This window comes from Stegodyphus dumicola, chromosome 1, assembly GCF_044657685.1.
Source record: "Stegodyphus dumicola isolate Sdum_Otavi_A_Nest chromosome 1, ASM4465768v1".
Classification (NCBI taxonomy): Eukaryota; Metazoa; Arthropoda; class Arachnida; order Araneae; family Eresidae; genus Stegodyphus; species Stegodyphus dumicola.
Window position 1 is genome coordinate 78911018 of NC_140768.1, and position 24982 is coordinate 78935999.

Consider the following 24982-nt stretch of genomic DNA (forward strand, 5'->3'; position numbering starts at 1 on the left):
GGTTATGAGAAAGCTAGTAGCGGGAAAATGAGCTTGAAGTGCCTATTCTAGTGACAGATTATAGAGATGTCCCCTATCTATGAAATGCTACTCTCACTACTCTGCTGAATCACGTTCATGTTCTGTTAGACTCAATAGTCACATCACCATCATAGTGTTGTTTCCGATAACTTCAAACCATTCTTTTACCACCAATTTAACAAAAGCAGAAATGGGAGCCTTTAATTAACAAAACTTCTCTGCACTGAAAACGCCCACCAGCACCAAGCAGCAAAGTCGTTGAACACTGGCAGTTCGAGCTGGGATCAATTATCGGTGAACGGCTGACTGTAAAGAGCCTTTTTCGTGGTTTTCTCCATGTGTAATGTGGATATGAGTTGGTTTCTCTTAGGAAGTCCACTACTAGTGGCGTAGCTAGGGTAGGGCAAGGGGGTACATCTGTCCCCGGGCGCAGCATCCAAGGGGCGCCAAATTGATGCTACGAAATTTTTTAATGAAGTGTTTTCCATTCTTGACACACACAAAGGGGCGCAAATTCTTCAGTTGTCCCCGGGCGCTGGAAATTCTAGCTACGCCCCTGTCCACTACAAAGGCATTCTTCTACTCAGGTAGATAGCTCTTGAGGGCTTTGCCATAATCAAAAAATAGAAAACACTTCACCCCAATCAAAGGAAAATGGACACAATGAGAAAGCTCATAGCTTGATAATTCTTCCTATCTACGAATTACTCAAATAGTGATAGGATTCCTTATGCCTTGTATATGCCATGGCATGTATCTTCAATCACTTCCAGTGAATTTTTCTTAATAAGATGTTCTCACAGGTTTAAGAACTTGAAGAATGACAAGTTTTCTTTCCTTTACATCTTACCAAGCATCAGCCATGCAATCTGCAAGTTCAAAATTTTTTACATTTACATGTTTCAAACACTTCTAACAATTCTGCAACCTGCATGATTTTGTAGATATCCCTTCACGGTGCTTTAATTCAGCTGGCAAAGAGTGTGTAATAAATTACTATTGAATTAGTATACACCACTCGATTCAATTAATAGGTACAAAAAGAGTAGAAATTACACTTTAATAATTTATTTCAGAAGCAAATTATTACACAGCACACTGAAGCATAATAGTTTTATTTTTGGCAAAGAAAGCTGTCCTATTGGATCAAGTAATTTACAGAACAAAAAAAAAAAAAAAAAAAAAAAAAAAAAAAAAAAAAAAAAATTCACTGGCAGTGTTTTAATAGTTTACAAACTTGTGCATGTTTGCATCTTTAAATTACAAACTAAATTTGTTAAAAATATACAAATTTACAAAATTCAATATTTATGGTAATAAGCACTTTTAACAACTCAGAGGTTTCCATCGATGAAAACTCCACAATTTACTGTACACTGTATCATTTAATTTTTAACTGTCACGTGTATATAAAAAATTAAAATTTTTAGCATATTTTATTGTATTAATTTTCTTTAAACAGCAGCTACTGCATAGCCCTAGCATCTATTTCAACAGACAATTTAACATCATTGTAAAATTATTCTACATTTTATATGTAAACAATCACCATCAACAATTAACAGAATGAGGTATAACATGTTTTTTCCAGATGAACATGACAATTTCTGTAATTATATACGCACAAAAAAGAGACTTGCTTAACACTACAAGTGAAAACAAAAAAAATTCAATTACAGAAACTTCATTCATTATAAATTTTATGCTAAAAGGAACAAATAAGTCACAAATTCTTAAAGCAATGCAATGAAAGTAAAATCCAGTGCCAGACTATGATGTGATTTACATATTTCAGAAATTATATATTTATTATACTCAAAGAATTTTAAAGAAATAAGAAGCATTTTTCCTATAATATTACATTTTTACTAATCATTTCCAGTTTCAACCAATTAAAATTTAATAATACTTTAAAAAGCAGAGTTCTGTTAAATGTATTTTAAATTTCAAAATTAAATTAAAAACCTACACATAAATTTATTCACAGTTTAAAACATGCAATTATTTGAAAAAAAAAATTTTTTTTTCAAATAAATTCTGCTGAAAGTAATTTTTGAAAGAGAGAGCAGTATAAAATTAATACTCCAATCAATATTGCACAAGTTAAATTTTTCACAGAAACATTTTTTTTATCCACTATAAACATCTTGTGAAAACACTTATACAAAAAGTATATACAAATTTTAATAAAAATACAATAATTTGTAACTCTAATCAGGTTATAGACAGTGTGCAATTTTCTAGTTACTGTTTATAAAAATATTTTTCAAATGGCTCACTTTTACTAATTATGGTTTACATGTCTATCACATACATAAAATCAAGGAAAATAAAAGTAATAACGCTCTTGATTTTATTTAATAATAATTTTATGAGATTTACAGTTTCAGATGCTGCACTGTCAAGTGTTTATTCTGCGACTTATACACTTATACTTTATTTAGTATGGCAATTGGTTAATTCTGGCAAAGTACTTGAGAGCAATCTGCTAAGTAAAAATGCCTTTATATCAGACTTAAGGAAAACTGGCTCATTTTTTCATTGCATTAACGAGTTGTTTTAGAAATTTCTCTTGCCTGAATATATTATTAACCAAAAACATGTTTTCAGCTTGCATACTATAAAACATAAAAAGGGACTGATAAAAAAAAGTTTTATTAGAAAAATAAAAACTTCTTATTCACTTCTTTTATACTTTTAAATGTTTCAAACATTAACATCAGTAGCATCTTCATTAACCATTACTATTTCAGAATTATTAAAAATAGAAATGTACATATTTTTCAAGTTCACCTGCTCCGCCCCCCAAAACAAAATCAACAACTTGAAAACTAATCAAATGCATTTACTTTAAAACTTTTAATGAAATATACCAGATAGTTACTCATGTTGAAGTGAAGTGAACAGAATATTTTAAAGAACTATGTTAATATTGATGCAGTAGTGCTGGATTTTTAATAATTTGTTTAATTTTAAAAATAAGTATTTTTTAACTATACGATAATACAGACCATACCCTGAATCAACTTTCTTTTACCACTTTAACAGAATTTGTGTTTACTAGAACATTTATCATACACTTTGCCACTCTTTAATAACAGTTAAATAACATTTTGCTCTTTTATTATTTTATTTTCTGATTACTACATTTATAGTTATGTCATGTAGCCCAATTACATTTATAGTAGTGTACTTAAATACACTAATTTTAGTAAAATTTTATTAATTTTTAAGCTTTAGTGAAATTGTACAAATTTTTCGGCAAGTTCATTTCAGCATTAATAGTTGTGTAGCTTATTTCTTTTATAATTAATAAATTTTGTACCAAGATATTGTTCTTCCTATTTGTTACTAATTCATTATTAATAAAAATAATGAAATATTGAAATTAATAAATAGGGATTATGAAATATTGAACCTTGTGGGAAAAAAGAATACATGGAATTACAATTCTATATGTTTACATACTCACTTTGTAACAAATTACTGCCTTCAGAAAAAATTCTCCTTCAGTTTATTTTATTGGAGGGGAGCAGTGTACCTACACTGCTCCCCCTCCAAAAAAAGGAGACAGTGCTATATCTCCTGTTCTATTGGGCCAATTGACAAAATTCAAACTGTGTTTTTCATGTCTCGAAAGCGCGACTTAGGATAGATTTATATATAGCACTATTCTAACATAGGTATTTTGACACAAAATCAGACTTTTTCTGAAATAACATACCAATTTTTTTCCACATTTCGATTCTATGACTCAAATTATGCCAAAATGCCAAATTTTGTAAAAATTGTACAAGTAGTTTTTAAAGTATTAGCTCTCGAAATTTTAGCTCCTCAATGTTAATTAAATTTGGCAAATATTTATTAATACCTCTTTTTTTTTTAATTAAATTTTTTTGATTTTTCCTTTCACATTTTGAAATTTAGGTTCATTCCAAATAAAATTTACCCATTTTTTGTGTTTTATTTTTTAAATTTCTATATTTAAATAATTTTTATAAATTTTTCGAAAAAAAATTTGAATTATAGCCTATAAAATTTTTACCATCATCTTAAAGTAGGTGTGTTTCTGGCATACCTGCAAAAAAATTAGACATTTTTATTCAAAATTTTCTAAGACTATATATTCTATATACACGAATTTACATATTTTCGTGTTTTGGAATTTGGCATCTTTTTTTTGAGCGATAATAACGCCATATGTGGTTTATGGATTTTTGTTACAGAGAATTGCCATAGCTATTTTCAACCTTAAATTTCAAATAAAATTTTACGGAGAATTAATTATATGAAATTTTTTCCCTCAATGATGCATAATAAATATTTATTAATACTATATTGAAAAGCTATTTTTTTAAAATTATAGATATTATTATTCAAATTTTTAACTATTTTTTTAAATTTCTCTCTTTTTTTCCTTTTTAAAAAAAAAATATTTGTAAGAGTAAATTTTTACCTTTGGCGTTTTATCGTCTGCGACTTCACATTAACTTTGTTTAAATCGAATTGTCTAAAACTGAGAATTTTCGTTTGATGTTTATTTGAATTTTATAAAAATATATTTTTTGACATTAACTGCATAATTTATTTTTAAAGAAACTGTTGCTTATGAAGTGGCTGAAACAGCGGCTAATACCATCATCCATATTTTTAAAGCACAGTATATTTTTATAGAAACATAAGATTTAGAATAAACTTTTTTATAAAAGTCAAATTATGATATAAACATACAACCTATAGAGACTGAATTAATGGAAGTTCAATGGTTATGTAGAAATGATCTGCAGCTACTTAATGGCTGGATAAGTAAGAATAATTATATAAATGACACCCAACATTCTGGATTCAATTAACAATGAGGATACGATGTTTATTAAATGAATTTAAGAAGTTTTAAAACATAAAAAATCAACTCATTTTTTATCCTAAAATGTATTTTTGTGCGTAGCGTATTTTCATTATATCCTTAAAATTCTAATTTAGAATACTGTATTGTCAAGAACTGAATCCTAATCATCAGTAATATAATAAGTAATTATTACGGTTATTAATAAATCCTTCTTATAAAGTAATTGCAAATATTTGAAAAAACTTTCTGTCTGAATGAAAATATTTTTCTATGCATATATTTTTAATTTTATATTAATCAAGATTGCACACGATATTATTTATTTACACTACAATTCTTAAAATCAGCTCTAGTAGAAGTTACAAATCAATTATATTTAATTAAGGATTGGATTATTTAATTATGGCAAAGCACACGAGGGTTATCTGCCTAAAGGGAGGGATTCCTTCATGGAGGACTTTCTAAGGGAAACTGGTTCGTATACACGCTGCACCTGCGGAAAACCACGAAAATGCCCACGCAGCCAGCCCGCTCGCGAGATTCGAACCTCAGACCGAACTACCAGTGTTCAGCGTCTTTACCGCTCGGTCGCTGGTGGGCTATTTAATTAAGGAATGATCACCTAAGTTTAGAAACAGCGTACCATAAAAGCAATTAAATTATTGGCGCCGTATCTTTCATGTTACTCCCGATTGGCAAGCTACGTGATTTTTAATGAGTATTCGGGTTTTGCTAGTAGCTTCACTCGGAAATCGCTCTTAAACTAGGTTAGTTGGTTATTTGAACATAGGAAGAACACGGTAGATATTTGATTAAGATGCTTTCATACAGAACCTTTGTAAAGAGAACCTAGAAAACTACGAAAACCAACCATGCAGCCTGGGTTAGACTTTGCAACAAACAATTAGTATTTAACAATCTTCAAATGCTAGGCAACTGGTGAGGCTCCAATTAAATCTACAATTTAATATTTTATTTGTAAATATTTAAAATATTGTTGTATTAGACACAAAAGGCAGGATTTAAGTTTTGTTAGCTCGTTAGTAAACTACCAAGCCGTAGTGCAAATGAATATTCAATTTCTTTTGCAATTATTATATGCATTTAATATTCTTGGAATATGAGTTAAAGAAGGAATGTTCTCGGAAGATTAAAGAAATGTTTAAATCCAGTGATATTAGGTTTGTCTTACAAGCTCAGAATCAAAACGATTCTGCAATTGCCCAAGTAGTTGACTTGTAAATGGTTGTGAATTAAGCAGATGACTTTTAATCTTTTGTTATTCAGTCAGAAAACGTATTCCAAATGTTTTGTATTCCATGACAAGGCATCTTTTCATTATTCAATAACCAATTGGAGGACCGCTTGTGTTCCGAAAATAAGTATGTGTACTCAATCGTCCTGCATGTTTTTCAAATTTGTCTTCTTGTGATTTTTTTTCCTTCCCCCAAAACTAAAGTTGTCTCTCAAAGGAAAGTTTTTTGACATTGAAGAGACAAAAGGAGTATGACATCTACTTTTCGAGGCATGTCAAAAACAGATCTCTACAAGCCTTCTCTTCCATTACATGTTGTGCATTCAGACAAAAGGTTGCATCAGCGTAAATTCTACATTCTTACTTTATTAACATACAGTGAATATATACTAAACCTTTTACTTCAGCTTCAGCAATTCGGAATTTTTGACAGAATTGTTGTCGGAACTAGGACTTAGAAGATAAGTCAAATTGAATATTTCGTAATCCATTAAATTTAAGGTCGAAGTTTCAATATTTTATTTTCGGAGGGAGGGGAAATTTTTTACGTTTTGGTCCATTATCCTAAGTATATTTGCTTCGATTCTTTATTTTTTCTATAAAAGCGAATATCTTACACATGGTGTTATCCAGTGATGTATGTGGATGTCACCTAAAGAGGGTTTTTTCCCCTCCTGATGAAACAGCAGTCGAGCATTTAATTAGCTGAACACTGGTAGTTCGGTCCGAGGTTCGAAACCCGTGAACGGGCTAACTGCATGGGCGTTTTTGTGGTTTTTCCCCATGTGTAATGTGTATACGAGCCAGTTTCTCTTAAAAAGTCATCCATGAAGGCATCCCTCAGGCAGATAGCCCTAGTGTGCTTTGTCATAATTAAATAAACCAAAACCTCTTGATGAAACCATCTTTCCTTTCATCTCCTACCTTCAAAATGCTTAGCCTCTAAAGACTGATAAAGGCTCTGACCAAATACTGATGAAATGGATTGAATTGGATTATAAAGTTACGGCAATGCAGGGCTATCTGCCTAAAAGGAAGGATGCCATCGTAAAGAACTTTCTAAGGGAAACCAGTTGGCATACACATTACACATGAGAAAATCCACAAAAACGCGCATGCAACCAGCCCGTTTACCGGGATTCGAACCCCAGAGTGAACTACCAGTGTTCAGAGACTTTACCGCTCGGCCGTTTGTGGGCCTTTATGAAATGGAAGTCGATAACTTTATTTAAAATGATTGTCAGAAATACCAAGATGTTTAAAAAAGTTGGATGCTTTTTAATATACTTGCAGAATGCCTAAAGAAAAAGAGCACGAATGAAGCAGAATGCCTGAAGAAAAATAGAAGAAAAAATAAATTTTTGTGTAAAATTTAGTATTTGAATTTTTTTAAAATTTAAAACTTTTAAATCTTATGATATTTGATTCTTGCGATTTCAAAAATAAAATATTTGACTAAAATATGAATAACATTTTAAGAAACCAAATGTAGGATAAAATTGTGTAAAGCAATGGGCACAATGATAAGACTTTTTAAAGCAGTGTATGCAAGTCATTTTAAGTTAAAATGTCGGTTACACATCTTTCTTATTTATATATATCTTTTCTGAACGGAACATTGAAAGGCGTGTTAACTGTGCTTTACTGTATTTTCTCTTTTAATATATGCAATTTTCAAATGCATCGTAGTCTGGGTTACAAAGTATTCTTCTGAAAGAAATGCAATTCAAATAAATAAAATCAAATTCTGGAAAATTTATATTAATAAATATATTTAAAATGCTCAGTTCGAATGAATAAATAGAGAATTTTAAAATAATTATCTGAAGAGACAATGCAACACTAACAATTAAAATAAAAGTCTAAAAATTACCTAAAATACTAACTATTATTAAAAATATAGTATAAAAAAACTATTTAAAAAAAATAAATAAATGATGCACCTTCGATTTAAACTACGCAGTTCGAATATGTAAATAGAAATTTTTAAAACAGTTATTGGAAAGAAACCATGCAACTTAAACAATTAAAATAAAATTCCAAAAAGAAAAAATACTTTAAATAATAACAATTATAATTAAAAATATAATATAAAGACCATTATCTGAAAAAAGTATGATCGTGTCTTTTTTTCCCCTCTCACATGAGGCAGAAAGGGAAAGGAAAATAGGTTGTCATATATTAGAAGTTTGCCAAGTGAACTATTCTTGGCGCAGCTGAAAAAAACATAATTTGAGTCGTAGAATAGAAATATGTAAAAAAAAAAAAAAAGGCATGTTATTTCAGAAAAAGTCTGATTTTGTGTCAAAATACCTAGAATAGTGTTATATATAAATCTAATATATATATAGTAAGTCGCTCTTTCGAGACATAAAGAACGCAATTTGAATTTCGTGAATCGGGCAGTAGAACGGGAGATATAGAACTGTCTCATTTTTTTTAGCTATGTGTACATACAATGAGAACTAAAATTTATTTTTGTCATTAAATTTAAAATTTTGTATTACAGTCAAAAGTCGTTAATCGGACTTGTCGGGACTTCGGCGATTCCGGATTATCGATTTTTTCCGGATCATAGATCATCAGTTTAAATCTCGTAAGATGGCATGCAGAAATTCTAAAATAAAAAAATAAGAAACCGTAATTTATGAAATAAAGAACAATTATGATTTAAAGGGTATCAAAATTTACAAAAAAAAGCTTAATATTTATTTGTTTACTTTATTAAACATTTCTTTCAATGTAAGTTGTTTAAGTTGCTTCGTTTTATGTGACAATACTTTCTCTTTAATTCTATAAACAGACATAATTTCTTCTTCAGTTACAAAGTTCCGCTGTTCAAGTCCTGGAAGTTCCAGCATCGGAAATTCTATTTGACATAATCGAAAGTTCAAGTTTACTTTTATAAAATTGCTCTTACAGTCTGCAAAAAATAATAAGCGGGATCCAATTCGAAGATTAAGGAACAACGCAATCATTAACATTAACTGAAATAGATAATTAGATAATTTTAGCTTACACCGTCCATTATACATTAAACGTGCAGACGAAAACGTATTCTGCACTTGCGCACACGCATATGCGCAGTAGTCCAGGTATTACGCGCACGCATAAAACGCCTGTGCGCATGTGCCAATGCAGTGCATGCGCAGAAAGGTTTTAGCTTTGAGGTCCGGATTATAGATCATTCCGGATTACGAGTGTCCGAATTAACAACTTTTGACTGTATTTATATTTTATCATTATCATTCAAAATTAAAAGACATGAAATGTGAAAATTAGCAACTTAATTAAGATTGGAAAGATACTGCATTTATATTTTGAATAATACTCAGAACTTTCAAAAACTGTAATACGATAATCAAGTAGTTGAAGTTATTTATATTCTGCATAATATTAGGTGCTTCTAAAATCTGACATAATAATGAAATTAGTTTAAAAAAATCTCAGAATTATATACTCATTCCATTTTCATAACTGCAAAATGCAACAAATATTAAAACAAGTTTGTAACAGGACAAAAATTTACTAATTAAGTTTTAATTACTCATATAGGTTTTTTTCTTAAAAGAAATGATATATTCAAGATACATGTATTCTAAAAATACATAATTTCTGTTTAAGCAAAAGCCACAAGATTGGAGGGAATTTTTTTTTTTTTTCAAGAATCTAATCTGATACTTTCAACTGCAATATGACTTCATAATGTAAATTCAGATACATATCACACAGCTTCGTACCCAAGATCTTCAAACAAAAATTGAAGAAATCTCTGCATCATAATACACTTAAGGCACTTTCAAGGCAAGTCAAATGAGCAGATAAAATATGGAGGCATTAAAAGATTTATGAACCAAGCCTACAAAAAATGACACAGCTGAAAATCCAGTAGTCAGCATACCCTATTAGTTCTCTTGAGAACTGATGCAATAGCATCAATGATTCTGCTGTTGCAGAAACATCTTTAAAAAATCTTTTTTCATCAACTTTCAGCATAAGTGGCAACGAATGCAATCTTTCAAAATTACCAGGATTACAACTGACAGCAACTTTTTTAAATATGACATTACAGGGTTTCAATTCAGAAAACAAACAGCAGTCCTCACTTTAAGAAAAAAAAAAAAAAAAAAAAAAAAGGGGGGGGGGAAGAAGAAATGCAAAATCATTTTTTCCATTTAAGCATAAAATAATTTTTCAAGAATTTATTCTACAATGGCAAATAATCAAAGCACAGCACTGTCACTGATACATGGAAGCCTCTGTGTGACCATGCGAATCCACAGTTGTGAATAATTATGCAATAGTCCACATTCTGGTTAGCCTTAGAGCAGCAGATTATTAGGAACTAATAGTGATAACATCTGTTAAAGCATAAAATTTTTAGATAATGCTACATAGTTGTTGTTTATACATCTTTCCATTCTTCTCATATGGCAATCTGTGACTTTTTCATCTTCCACAGAATGAAGGTAAGAAACGGAATTTGGCACAGTTGAAACAATTCAGAAAAAGGCAAGAGATGTATAAAACAACATAATGCAAGAATGTTTAGAAGATATTCAAATATTGATAAAATTTCTGTAATTATTACAACAATTTCCAAGGTGACAATCCTGAAGGGAATGGAGGTTACTCAAATGTCATCAAGCTTCCATTTTTCTAAACACAGTTCAGAAATACATTGATACCAACATATATATATATATTTCAGATTAATGCTCAAATGCCTGAAAAATCTGAATTCAAGTCGAAACATTAATCTATATTCTGAGATGCTATACCCATATGCACAACGTAACAAGCACAACATTATTTTTTAAAAAATTATTTGAATTTATACTAAATGCTTTCAAATATCGACTTGAATATGTAGTTAGCAAATTAAAGTACAACAATTATTCTAAATCAGAGTTTCTTAAACTGCGGGTAGAGCTTGAATGGGATCGCAAATCAAAATTTTGGTGTCACGAAAATACAACTCGATACTTGAATTTTAGGAAAATGCTTTTATAAAACTTTTAAAGAAATTGCATCGACATGAATGAGATTAGACTTTAAAAACATTACATTAATTTATATTAATGTGATTAATTATCTGTTAAAGGTGCAAAGGAATTTGTAAAACTTTCTAGTGATTCAAACTTAAAACTTGAGTTTTCACAAAAACCCTTGATGAATTCTGAATTGGAGTTAGAACTCGATTTCTCACTATTGAAACATGTTGAAGATGCTTTATGTCCATCAGTGTCAAATATCGCACAAACATTTTTGCAGCACAAAATGAGCACATCTATCTCATTACAATTTTCTTTAATTTTTGCTTGCTTAAAATAAATTCTAAAACTACTTCTTTTTGCATGCATATTGTTTACCAAAGAAGTAAATTATTTCTGAGAAGATATTTATTTTTATATCTTTATTTTATATTTAATATCTGTGGTTGCAAAAAATAGGTTGTCATATAACAGTGATAAAAAGGGGTTTCATTTTAAAAGAGAGTAAGAAACCCTGTTCTAAATCAATACAGACAAGAATGTTTCACATTTTAATTTTAGACACAGCTATAAAAATATTTATATATTATTAACAGAATCTATACCGTTGGAGTAGTTTAAAATAGCTAACCTTCCTTAATATACTAACTCATGTATTTATTACATCTTAAATAGTTTTCTTAAAGCATCAAACATTTGGAAAAATAAAAATGTTAATGGATGTTTGAAAGAATAGTTTTAAGCCATCAATCAATATTACCAAAGACTCATATATATAAACATGATCCCACATATGATAAATTCAGTATTAATTTTACAAAACAGTGAAACAACACATGTAGCACACAAATAATTTATGATTTAACTTGCCGAAATTCGAAAGTTCACCGGCTAATGAATATATAATACGTAATTTTATAGTTCTCTTATTATACAATTTTAAAAAGATTATGCCTTTTTATATACAAATATATTTATAAAAATAATTACTTTTAATTTATGAAGTTTTATCACATTAATTAGATAAAAGTACTAAATGAAGTTTAGGAAACATACAATGCAACTGCTATATATGTTAAGGTTAAGAGTTACCTAAGTTTAACTGCATGACTTGATAATAAATATAAGGAAATAAATAAAATTCTACACCTAGATATTTATATTTTATGCAGCATGCACTGAAACGTTTAATTACATACTTTTATGTACAAATATAAAATATCTAATAAGGCTTCATTTGGATTTTAATACTTAATTAAAATAGTAAAAGCCATCTTTTATTAATATTTATAAAAAGCGTGGTCAACAGGCAGACCGAAAGGTCAAGTGATTTATGTGGTTATGGTTATTTTTAAACCACCAGGCATCAGGACTTTTTTTTGTTTACAACAAAAATGAAATGAAAAATACAAACTGAAGGGGGGGGGAGTGTAGCTTTATTTTTTATTCTGGACACATTTGAAATTAGTGCACCCCCTTCCATTTAAAACCCCCAAATCAATTTCTCTTGTCATTTTATTCAAACAATGGAAATGTTGTTAAATCTGCAAGTTAATAAAATTTTCTTAAATAAAACACTGCATTGCCTGTTGCACAAACTTAATCTGATGAAAATGTAAAAATTCAATAAAATCATCCAACAGAGCTGGAAATGGAAAAGAAACATGCCAAGTGAAACAAAAGATTAGTAACACAATAACCTTGAAATTTGGCATAGATTTATATACAAGATCTCAATCAATTGTAGTCTTGTACAAAAGTCTATGCAAAACTCAAGGTTATAGTGTTACTAATTTTAGGCTGGAGTTGATACAACTGATATAGTTACTACTAATACAAATAAATTTACTTAACAGAATTAATGTAAAGAAAAACAAAGTTCAATTAATATGAATTTATGATTCATTCACATATAAAACTGATTATGACACATAATTCTGTTTTGTATAATGTGCAATGCAAGGAAAACTTCCAAGCAACTTTTCTACTGAATAGAATAGGTAGCAAAGCTTAATTTAGTGTAAACATACTAAACAAAATACTTTATAAATTTTCCTAGATAAATAATTCTATTTTAATAACTCCAAAACATACTAACATTAAAAATAACTTTCGGTTCTAGCCATTAAAATGTTAAATTTTAAAATTTCTGGCATTAGTTTGTGGCTTGCTTTAAACATATAATAAAATTTTTTCCTATAGAATATGTACAAAAATCAAATTATGTCTAATTTCAATTCAAAGGATATTATATAAAAATAATTTCTTCGATAAATTAAATAAGAATATTACTGGACAGTTTTATGACACAGAACAACTGCTGTATACTTTTTATGTAATCAAAGATCATAATGCTAGAAACAGCACTATAGTAAGAAAAAGTAACAACTAATTTTGCGAACAGTAATTTGAAAATAAATATACTACAGAATCAAAATTTATAATGCTAAAAATAATTTTACAGTAAAGAAAAATGTTTGAAAACAAATATATATTGTAATTGAAATTTACAATGCTAGTAATAGTTCTACAGTAAGCAAAAATAAACTAATTTTATAAACAGTAATTTTGAAAAAAAATTCCTAAAAAATACATATAGATAAATTTCTCAAATATAATTCTTTAAATAATATAACATACATTCTTCGCTTCATCTCTCTTACTTCCAAAGATAATTCACCTTTTTTTTTTTTTTTTTTTGTACAACAGTTAAAATAATCTCCACAGATTACAGAATTATACATTAACACTAGAAGCTAACTAAGTTCATATCCAAAGGGAGTTTAGAAAAGTATAACTAAAATTACAGAATAAATTAATAAAATCTATTCAAACCACTTTGGAAAAATACTGGATTTGATTATTTTACAAATATTTGCTTTAAATAAATTTAAATACTTTCTCTTTATTTTTCTTTACTTACAAGTTTAAGGTCTTAGATTAGCTTCCACTTCGTAGTACATCACAGAACAATCACGTACTTCCAGGTTAAAATTAAAGAATTTTTTAAGAATTTCAATAACTGATTTTTAATAACCAGACAAGGATGACCTTGATAAGTAAGCAGACATTTAAAAGTCTTTTCTAGCAGTTCAAATTACATGCTGTCGTTTCTACCATTATGCATTTACACAATTTATACAGATACAAGACTGCCATTGATGCACTGATATATGCAAGATAATAAAAATTTCTATAATAGATAAATTTCTTAATGGACAATGTAAAATGGTTAATGAAAAACTATGCAGCATATTAATTATATTAACCTCTTGCAAAAATACTTATAATTGTAGAATTATTTTTGACTATAAATTACAATACAATGTTGATCAATAATTGAATGAAACAAATTTAACTTAATTTCTGCAATAAAAGATGCTTAGCAACACATTAAAAATAGCACATGTAATCAGTATGCCTGAAATAAATGATCAACTTGTGCAAAATAAAACTCTTATGTATAAAAACATGCATAAACAAACATTAACAAAAATAATTAAAAACATAACTCTATTTCTAATATACTAACAATAATAAAAGTTTGTAATATAAGCTTTGATTTGCTTTTTAAAGGTTTGCACTAAGGCATTTTAAACCTAAAGCTTCAATCAAACATTTTAAATTTAGTACACTCATAATCAGGCACCGTACATAAACAATGAAGTAAAACATTTTACAAATGACTTAAACTTTCTGCTTCTTGGAAAGCTTTTTGTCTTACCGGGGAAAAATCTATCTGTGCATAAGTCAGAGGGGTTTCTTTGGCTTCCGCTTCCAAAGAACTTTTAAGCCTTCCAGCTGTATTTTTATTTTCTTCTTCAGAAGCTGGTGGTAAATCTAAAGACGCATAGTTCAAACGGATCTCTCCACACACAGAGTTTGGACGTGAATTTGGTGCAGACTGAGTGGCAGCTGCATTTGTTGGTTGGGAGAGGCGGCGAACAACATTTTCCATTAATGGAACACCAGAAACGGAGAAAGACATGGCACCATAACTCGGAGAAGGAGGTGGTGTTTTAGGCAAAAAGTTGACAGTGCCTGCTGCTTGATAAGGTGGAGATTTTGATGCAGGAGATGTTGGTTTTGAAGATCCCTTAACTTGTTGTAAGGAAGAAGACTGATTTTTTCTGCATCTATCATAGTGCTGAGAAGAATCTATCTTTTCAGCACACTTCGACTCCGTGTTAGATACATCTATAGAGGAATGGTCATTAGTGATTACTCTACCATCACAAACAGTAGCCTTTTTTTCTGAATTTTTCCTGTAGTCCATACACATGTAATCAGAAGGAGTTTCTTTAGCTAGGCTTGAATGAAAATTTACAGGCACATTGTTATTAGTAACAGCTGTACTGGTGAGACTTGTAGAGTCATTTAGGTCTTTGCTTTTTTCTTCTGAAACAGATGTATTAGAAACAACAGGGGCTGAATTCTTTTTATTGTATGAAGCACTTTCAACACTAATGCCAGAAGATGTTTTAACAAAAGTGTAAGGTAAAGAAGTATTTGCCATTGTTTGATAAGTGCACGTTGGATCTAAACTTACATAATCACCAGGTGGATGTAAATGTTCAGCCTTTTTTATAGTAGGAGTATCACTCTTTGAAGCTGTAAGTGATGTATTATTAGAAGTGGTGGATTTTGTAGAATCACTTAATGGCGACATTCGTAAATAGTCACTTGTTTCTAGATCATCTTTTATTGGATTACAGCTGTGCCCCGTAGAATGAGATTTAGCTTTATCTCGATCATGCAAAAGCTTCATTGCACTGTTCGAAGATGATGAATAGCTACCAGAACGACTACGACCAACAGGCTCAATAGTAAAATTTGAATCACACAAATCAAAACCTTTTGACGAATATTTTGCATTATTATAATCTATTTCCATTAAATCTTCACCAACATCCCCTCGACTAGTAGAAGAACGTATCCTAGGAGGCCTGTTGTTGAGAAGAGGTGCACTAGATGACTTGGCACCAGTTCTAGGATCAATCCTCATTAGATTACCAAGTTCCCGTTCCAACGGATTGCTCACTTTTTTCTGTGCTTGGCTTCCAACTGAATAAGCTCTCATCCGTGAGCCATCCACCTGCATTTGCAAATGTGATTTTTTTGGCTGCAAAAGAAGTATCATAATTAGGAACAAACTTGATACTGCAGCATTATAAAAGATCAATCTTTTTTTAAGTGAGTAAAAGAGTATGAAATTTAGAGCAAGGTTAGTAGGCAAACAATATAAGGCTCTTCTCAATGCTGACATCGCTTATCCACAGAAAGGGAAAAAAAGAGAGAGAGAAGATATTGCTTTTGACTAAATTAGTGACATCATACAAGAGCATACCTTGTCACACAGTAACCTTGATTTAGAGTTTAACTTCACTTACATATATGATTTTTTTAAAGTTATACAGTCAAAAGTCTTTAATCCGGACTCGTCGGGACTTCAGCGATTTCGGATTATCGATGTTTCCGGATTATAGATCATCAGTTTAAATCTGGTAAGATGGCATGCAGAAATTATAAAATTAAAAATATGAAACCGTAATTTATAAAATAATGAGCAATTATGATCTAAAGGGTATCAAAATTTACAAAAAAAGAAGCTTAATATTTATTTGTTTACTTTATTAAACATTTCTTTCAACGCGCGCATGCGTAAAGCATACATTACGCATAGCCGAAATTAGAAAATTGCAACCAGAAAACTATTTGATTTGTATTCGTGATATTTATAATGACGTGGAATTTGATTGAAATCATATCAAAGACGGAGTACATTGAGATAAAATACTACATTTAGTAAGGAATTATAAGCAGACTAAAATAAAAATATCTGCCCTGAAGATAACGATAGTGCTGACAGATCAACTTCCAGTTCATTGCACGCCGCAGCGTTCCTGGCCACTCCATGCGCATAATTGTTTCCTGTTGAAGATAATAATCTACGATGCAAGCCCTGTGTGGTCTTGCATTGTCGTCCTGTAACAAGAAAGCATCGCCTATTGCCCAGGCATATGGGCGCACATAAGCATTAAGGATGTCATCTCTGTAAGGATCAAGGATGTCATTCACTGTTCCCCTTGGAAAGACATGGAGGTCTGCGAGTCCACCCAAAGAGATACCACCCCAAACACAGACACTGCCCCTTCCGTACGCATCTCTTTCACAGATGTTTGACGGATGATAACGGGTTCTAGGTTCTCTCCGTATCAAACAATGCTTACTATCGCTTTCTAGACTAAACCTGGACTCATTGGTAAAGAGAACCACCTTCCATTGATCAGGTGTCCAGTGGACATGTTGTCGTGCCCACTGAAAACGGTTCTTCCTATGGCATGACACAAGCACACAAATGGCTGGTCGCCTCGCATACAGACCGCCTTCATGAAGCCTTCTAAGCACAGTTGAAAGTGACACAAACCTTCTGGTGGCTGCAGCAAGGGAGGATCTAAGAAGAGATTTAAGCGGTTCTATTCCTGTGTGCACATAATATCAAATATCGGTCATCGGCGCTCATCGTAGCAGTTGGTCGTCCTTGGCTGAACCTCCTAGATGCCGAATCTGTGGTTTGAAATTGCCTCCAAAGTCTATGAACCACAGAAGGACTCACATTTAGCCATCTGGCCACTTCTGTTTCACTTCGTCCTGCCTCTAGTCTCCCAATGGCTCTCCATCGCAGTTCTGCAGGCAAATGATGCCTGGAGGTCATTGTTACGAATAGGCTATCTCAGATTTCTGATGTCACTGTCATTATTCCGAAAGCAGCGCCACTAATTTGCATATTGCAGTTTTATACAGTTACTCTTACTTGGCAACATATTCAAATTTTACACGGTTTGGCTTATTTTTGAATCATCGCTATTTTTGTGATTTTTCCTTAATTTATGATAACCAGTGTATTTAAATAAATAAATAATGAAGAAACTGCATGCATGCATTGTACAAAGATGATAGCAGCTACAGCCACAAAAATTTTTCACACACAGTCCTCCATCCAAACATGAGCACCTCAAAGTTTGAATTCTGAATTTATTTTCAATTTATTTTATATTCTGCACAAATTTAACTAGTTTAACAACTCAACTTCTTACTTTAAAAGTAAGAAGTGGCAATACTGCTCAAAATAAAACATTTTTATCTCCAGCATGTGCAACAGTTGCAATTTAGTAAAATGTACTTTGGCAAAATACAATATATTTACCTTTAAATTTTAATCCACTAATTTGGCTACTTGAAAGCAATGTGTTGCTCTGCCTCAAACAGAATATTTATTAACTTCATGCACCAGCATATTGCCATTTAGTAAAGGATAAGACATTTAACTTTCAAATTTATCTTTCTATTACTAAGTAGCAAATCAAGTGATTGAAAGCAATAAATGCAACTCCTATAAAATATTTATTTTTAATTTGAGCATTTAAATCACGAGGTACCTAATCAGAAATATTAAATATTTTTATTTTATTAAATTAACTGGACTTGTTAATATCATCATATATTTTCCTTCTTTTTTATGGCAACTCTTCTAGGCAACTTGATGCTAGAGCAGGGAGTTTTTGAAGAAATAATATTGCAAATATAAAAAAAAATGCATGGAATTCCTATAACTGTTTTGAGAATTCTAGTAATATGTTGTTTTTAAATATTTTGCGATTTTCCTCTTGAATTTTAGGCGGCATAATTACAAAGGAAAAAGAAGGCAATGCTTAATAATAAAGCTAAAAAAAGGAGGTGTGGAAAATCAGACCTAGCATGAATAAATGCAAGGACACCTTTCCTCCATAGTCCATATAATGCATATACCAAGTTTCAATGAAATAGGTCGACTAGAACGTTCTCTAAATATGTCTAAATAGGGTAACTTTAACTATAACTACACCATATATATGCACAATATATACAAATTTAGCAAAAATTATTCTCATGCATCTACAATGTATATATATAATTCAAAGAGTCCAAATTTTAAAAGCCAAACTTCCTAGAAATAATGGGAACTTCACAAACCAGCAGTGAAATCATAAAAATATATTATTTACAAACAATTATACAGTACAAAGTCTGTAATCTGGACGTCTATTATTCGGAATGATCTATAATCCGGACCTCAAAGCCACAAACTTTTTTTTTTTTCTATGCTTTACTCACGCGCGTTTAATGTTACGAATGCATGTTTAATTTTATGTATGCGCGTTTAGCGCAAAAAACGAAGCAACTTAACTTACATTGAAAGAAATGTTTAATAAAGTAAACAAATAAATATTAAGCTTTTTTTTTGTAAATTTTGATACATTTTAGATCATAATTGCTCATTATTTCATAAATTACGATTTCATATTTTTAACTGTATAATTTCTACATGCCATTTTACCAGATTTAAATTGATGATTTATAATCCACATGTCCTGACGAGTCCGGATTACGGACTTTGTACTGTATTAAATTATACTTATGACAATTTTAGAAGTTTGAAGTTTTATTTCCATATAGTTTAATTTAAAATGAATAAACAAAAAATATCAAATATTAAAAAGTAAATTACAATCTAAAATAATATTTTGTTGATAAAAAAGAATATTATAATGGACACTTGGTAATAAATTTTATAAAAATCAAGGTGTATATTGTATGGTGTTATATAACATGTTTTATTTTTTATATTAACAATATAAACAATGATATTTGTTTTAAAATATTATTTAAAAGCTTAGATTTTTTTTTTTATTTTGTCATAAAGAAGAAAAAATAATAAGATCCTTATGCCTTGTGAATCAACCACATTCTGGCATGTGAATTTTTTGTAGAGAGAGGGAGGGTCATATTCGGTTTGGTTTATCTGATTATGGCAAAGAAAAAGAGGGTTTCCCTACGAGGAAGCACCTGGAGGAGAAGAAAGTGGCTCGCATCCAAATTTTACAAGGGAAAAGCTATGAAAATGCCCTTTTACTGCTCATTCGCTTAGATTCGAATCTGGGTTGAACTGCCAGTGTTCAGCTTCTTTACTGTTCAGCTGTTGGTGTAATTTTTTTTTCTTTCTTTTTTTTTTTTTTTCTTTTTTGGTAAAATGAAAACAACAGTGCTCAGTCTCAGATACAGCAGAATTCCAAAGATTCGAGACTGCTAAATCCATGAATATCTATAATCTGACACCTTTGGACATTAAAAAAAGTCTGATTTCCAGAAAATTCAGGATTGCAAAATTAAAAGCTATGTTTTTTCCTGATAAACACATTCAATAAAAATATAACATATATTAATTCAAGGAACATTGTAAAGACATATTTTTGAAGCAGGAAACAAGAAATACGAGTAATGCCCTCACTGTAACTAAAACCTGGTCCTCTGAATAAATGCCGAGTGTACTACCATTACACCACAAAGGCATGCAGAAAGGAGGAAGAAAATACATTACATACTTCGCCTTTTAAAGGGCGACCTGAGATTAGGGGACCCAACTGCCAAATCCTGGTGGTGGTGAAGAATCTTTACCTACCATCAGGCACCCCTGTAGAGCTATTAGGTTTTTTGAAGCAGAAGACATGAAAAATGAGCTACGTCTTCGCTGGAACTCGAATCTGGACCTCTCGAATATGCGCTGAGTGTGCAACCATTACACCATGAAGGCATGCAGAAAGGAGGGAAGAAATACCTTATATTATTATTATTAATTATTGAAGTTATTAATTTTCTGCACATGCAAAAGTTTTATAGTAAAATGGGCTACGATTCCCTGAAAATTCTCCATTTAAGACAAATTTTCCCTTTTAGATATATATTCTGCTGTCTTTTAAAATTAATTTTGAATTTATGTGGCTTATATCTGAATTTGAACTCCATCTTATAACTGGTTTCTTTACAATATGCAAAATAAGAAGTCTTGTTTAGATTAGTGGTGAAAAAGGATAGGTTTTAAAAAATTGCTCTTGTAAAGATTGTTTTATGGATCAGTTAGTCAGATATCTTAATGAATGGAAGTTTATGATAGACTAGAACAAAAAATTATATAAATTTAGTTAACAGAAGCTGTTTAAATACAGGTTTGCGTGATCCCAACAAGCTGCATCACACAGAGGGTTAAGTAACATTGATATAGTGGAATACTGATTCACAAACAAATTTTTTAAATGGAAAATAATTTGGATGATGAACGATGTCATGATATAGAAACAAATGATATTCCAAAATATAGTTAATATGGTAGATGAAATGTCTTCAGATGATGATGACAGAAGGGAGGATGTTTCTAGTTATTTGATCCATCAAATTTGGGCAGAGTACAGTACGTTTCAATTCAAACAAACTTTTGATGGGAAAATGGCTCAGTGATTCTGCATAACAGAAGAAAGCGTTGTTGTGGGGGGGCAGAAAAGCAGCAGCCAGATATTTATATAAAATAAGATTTCCCTTTCAAACAATAACATTTTGTATTTTTGGCTTCTTTACAGTTGCACTGCGAACTTTCCTTTATACAGTTAAAGTATTTCTTTTTTTTTTTAAATTTTATTTGTACAATATTATATTACATATATGTTAGATTTAACCAATTACCTCAGTTTTACATTACAGATGTACGTACAAAGTACTTTTTCAAAGCAATCACTTGAGATGTGGAAAAGGATTAATTTAAGTTAAACCCTAAAGGAAAAACTGTTTCGGTTTACGAATATTTTGGAGACAAATTATCTTCAAGAGTGAATTAAATTTGTGAACAAGGTTTCACGGTAAATCCAAAATTTTAAGTTACTTAAAATTTACATGGTCTTATGGAAATTTGTAATGCATCTCTAATTTTAAGGCTACTTTTGTGCCAGGCTTTGCTGATTTTAGCTATGTCCCATTCAGTTACTTTGAAGCAGTATTTTACCAAAAACTTGCTATTTTCATTGTTGTATTGGTAGGTAAAAAGTTTATAAATATCTTTCTTATGATCAGCAATTACTACTGATAAATTTTGAAATGAAATTTTGATGAATCAATACACTCAGTTTTTGTATTTGTATTTTCATCATGAATGGGGATGGTATATAAACCTGATGTATCTGCTGCATTAGTGATTTGTAGTTTTAGAATAATTTCCAAACAGATGGGGCTGAGGTATGGCAAGTTTGTATTCAAAGTTTTTAAAAACTGAACTGGTGTGTGGGATAATAAGACAGTAGAGGGGATGTTCCAATGAATTTACTTTTATTTGGTTATTATACTTGAAGCAACTTCCCTTTTCAAATTGCAGAAATTTGTCTATTTATTTTATTGTTAAGTTTTCCCAATAATAAAGTCAGGAGATATTTATTTTGATATTTTTTTTTCATTTTTCAGAATAAATGGATATATACACCATTTTCAGCTTCAGGACTAAACACAAGAGCCAGAGACCAGAACACATCATGCTACATTGTAAAGGAAAACAATTGTGTCTCAATATCTATTTTAGAGTTTTACATTCATCAATGTGGTAAGCTAGCTATTTGATTGCTGTTATGACTGTATTAATGGATACTTTGAAAAGCAACTAAAAAACTAAATATGTATTTAAAGTAATCATCAACAGAATAAATATATTTCTCCAATAGCCAGAGAAGCTCGCTATTGGAAGAATATATTTATTTTTTTGAAGATGCTGACTATGCTATGTTTGAACCAACAAACATTTTTGGTAAGATGAAGTCTTCAATCTTTTGATAAACAGATGAGTTACTAGTAAAGCATTTCTTTAATATATAATAAATAATCCATAGGCAAAAAATTCCCGAAAATGCAAGGATGATACATAAAGTTATTTCCCAGATGATGAATCTGTAGAATGACTTTCAGCATGATATAGGTTCTGGTCATTCCCTTGGAACAGCAATTCCATACCAGATGATTAGTACTGCTACTTAAGGCACAATTTTTTATCACTGACTACATATCTTGTTATCTTGTATATTTGCCATTTGTTATTATAGTTTGGGCAAAGGAACATAATTAACAACAGATAAAGTTGCCAAAAGACCATTATAGGGTGTACATAAACATCTTTAGATTACAGGTAGTCAAAAAATTTGACCAATTAACAAAAGCTCTGTAGCACAGAAAGTGAAGAATCTGCTGTATTTTTTGCAGCTTTCAACCAGGTGACAATTGGTTGCAACATATAAATACAAGGATAAAACACATGGTTTACGTTCTAAAAATTGTATTTCGAAAATTTCCAGCATAAACACCAAGATTTTGCAACAGCATTAGGCCAAAAAAAAAAAAAAAAAAAAAAAAAAATGAAATGTTAGAATGATGTATACAGAATAAAGAGTGTGCATTTTATTCATTTTTCTCTCATGTATGTAGGTCACCCTGATCGGTCCAACAGGAGTTGCAGTACATTTCTGTCCTTCCAAGATCATACAAGATCATAAAACAACGGCCATTAGATGGTTATTTTAAGAACACTACATAAAAAATAGTTTCTGAAGAGTCTAATTCTTAATCATTGATCGTAATTATTCTGATTATCTTACGATATCTGTATTTTATCAACCATCACAAGTTGAAGAAAGCTTGACAGTATGTACATTAATACACTTCAAATTACTTGTCTCATTCTTCCAGTACAAAGCTGGAGCAGCATTTGCCTTACACAATGTTACAAAACAGTAGAAAAATACTGTCGCTAGTCTGTCTCGGACACAGGAGAAAGTTTATGAGCAGTGTATGTGCATTGATTGTAAGCATCACTGAATCATACGTGAAAAGTATTTGTTTAATTTCTGTTCTATTATCATCTTTATTATGGTATTTGCATTGAACATGTGACAACTACTTGATAATTGTTCATATGATATATATTCTTGTGTATTCTTTTTCTGTAATGTAACTGAGAAGTTACATCTATTTTGATAGAGTACCTGAATATGCCTATAGGGAAAAAAAAAAAAAAAAAAAAAAAAAATACTAAATTTCCAAGAGTACATTAATTCTATAATGTATTTATGTGCATATTTATCAACGATCAATTCATATACTATTGCTGAGTGGTGATGCCTGCCGACTAGTGTGGACTAGTTAAATACTAGACATTCACTTGTTGCAAAATCTATATTATGAAGCACTAATCTCTATACAGTTCTTAAATTCATCAGGATCAAAAGAATGTTTACTGCTGTCTAATCAGCTATGACACTTCATGAAATAGCTATCTGCTTAAACAGATGGTGTCTTAATGAACTTTATATTCATTTTCATGTTATATATATACACACATGCACGCACGTGCTACCTTATTTTTGGAAATGGCCACTAATGGCTAAGGGTCTTGATGAGAAGCCCTCATGTTCAAGGGTTAAAATTACAAAAAAAGATTCTAAAAAAATTTTTTTAAAGATTTCCTGGTAACCTGGTAAATGCTGATGGCTTTATACTGCCCAAGAAAACTGCACAACTCGCTAAAATGGTGAAATGTTATGTTATAAATATCTCATAGTAATACATTTGATATTTTGGACAACAGTAATGTTCTAAATGTAGATCCTAATGTTGCTAATACTGGTGAATGTAGTAATATTCCCATGGATGCCACCTCAATTCCACAACCTGTGAAGGTGTGTGCAAAAACCATAATGATAATCCCTATGATGAAATTCTCTGACTACATGAGAAAAATCAATGAAGAACAACCTGTATGTTCAAAGCTTGTATCTTGGGACAATTTCTAAAAATTTTGCCTGCCTGTCCAAAAAGTCTCACAAAAATTACTTATTATCTCAGAGATAACATGATCCAGCACTATGTTTTCCATAGTGCCACTGCTAAACTCAAAGTTGTTTCAAGGGATTACCCTCTGACTATGAGGCTAACGAAGTCAAGCAGTACTTAATTGTTACA

The 24982-nt window shown here is 30.6% G+C and overlaps 1 protein-coding gene across 2 annotated transcripts in view; it reads right to left on the minus strand.

Moving 5' to 3' along the window:
• Nucleotides 1-1062: 1062 nt before the first annotated feature.
• The window catches only part of LOC118200332 (uncharacterized), a 109093-nt gene continuing 85173 nt past the window's right edge, over nt 1063-24982 (minus strand). For both annotated transcript variants that reach the window (XM_085816678.1, XM_085816674.1), the window contains exon 14: nt 1063-16241. In XM_085816678.1, coding sequence (XP_085672804.1) covers nt 14796-16241 — 1446 coding nt within the window. In that variant the 3' untranslated portion in view covers nt 1063-14795. The remainder of the gene's footprint in view (nt 16242-24982) is intronic.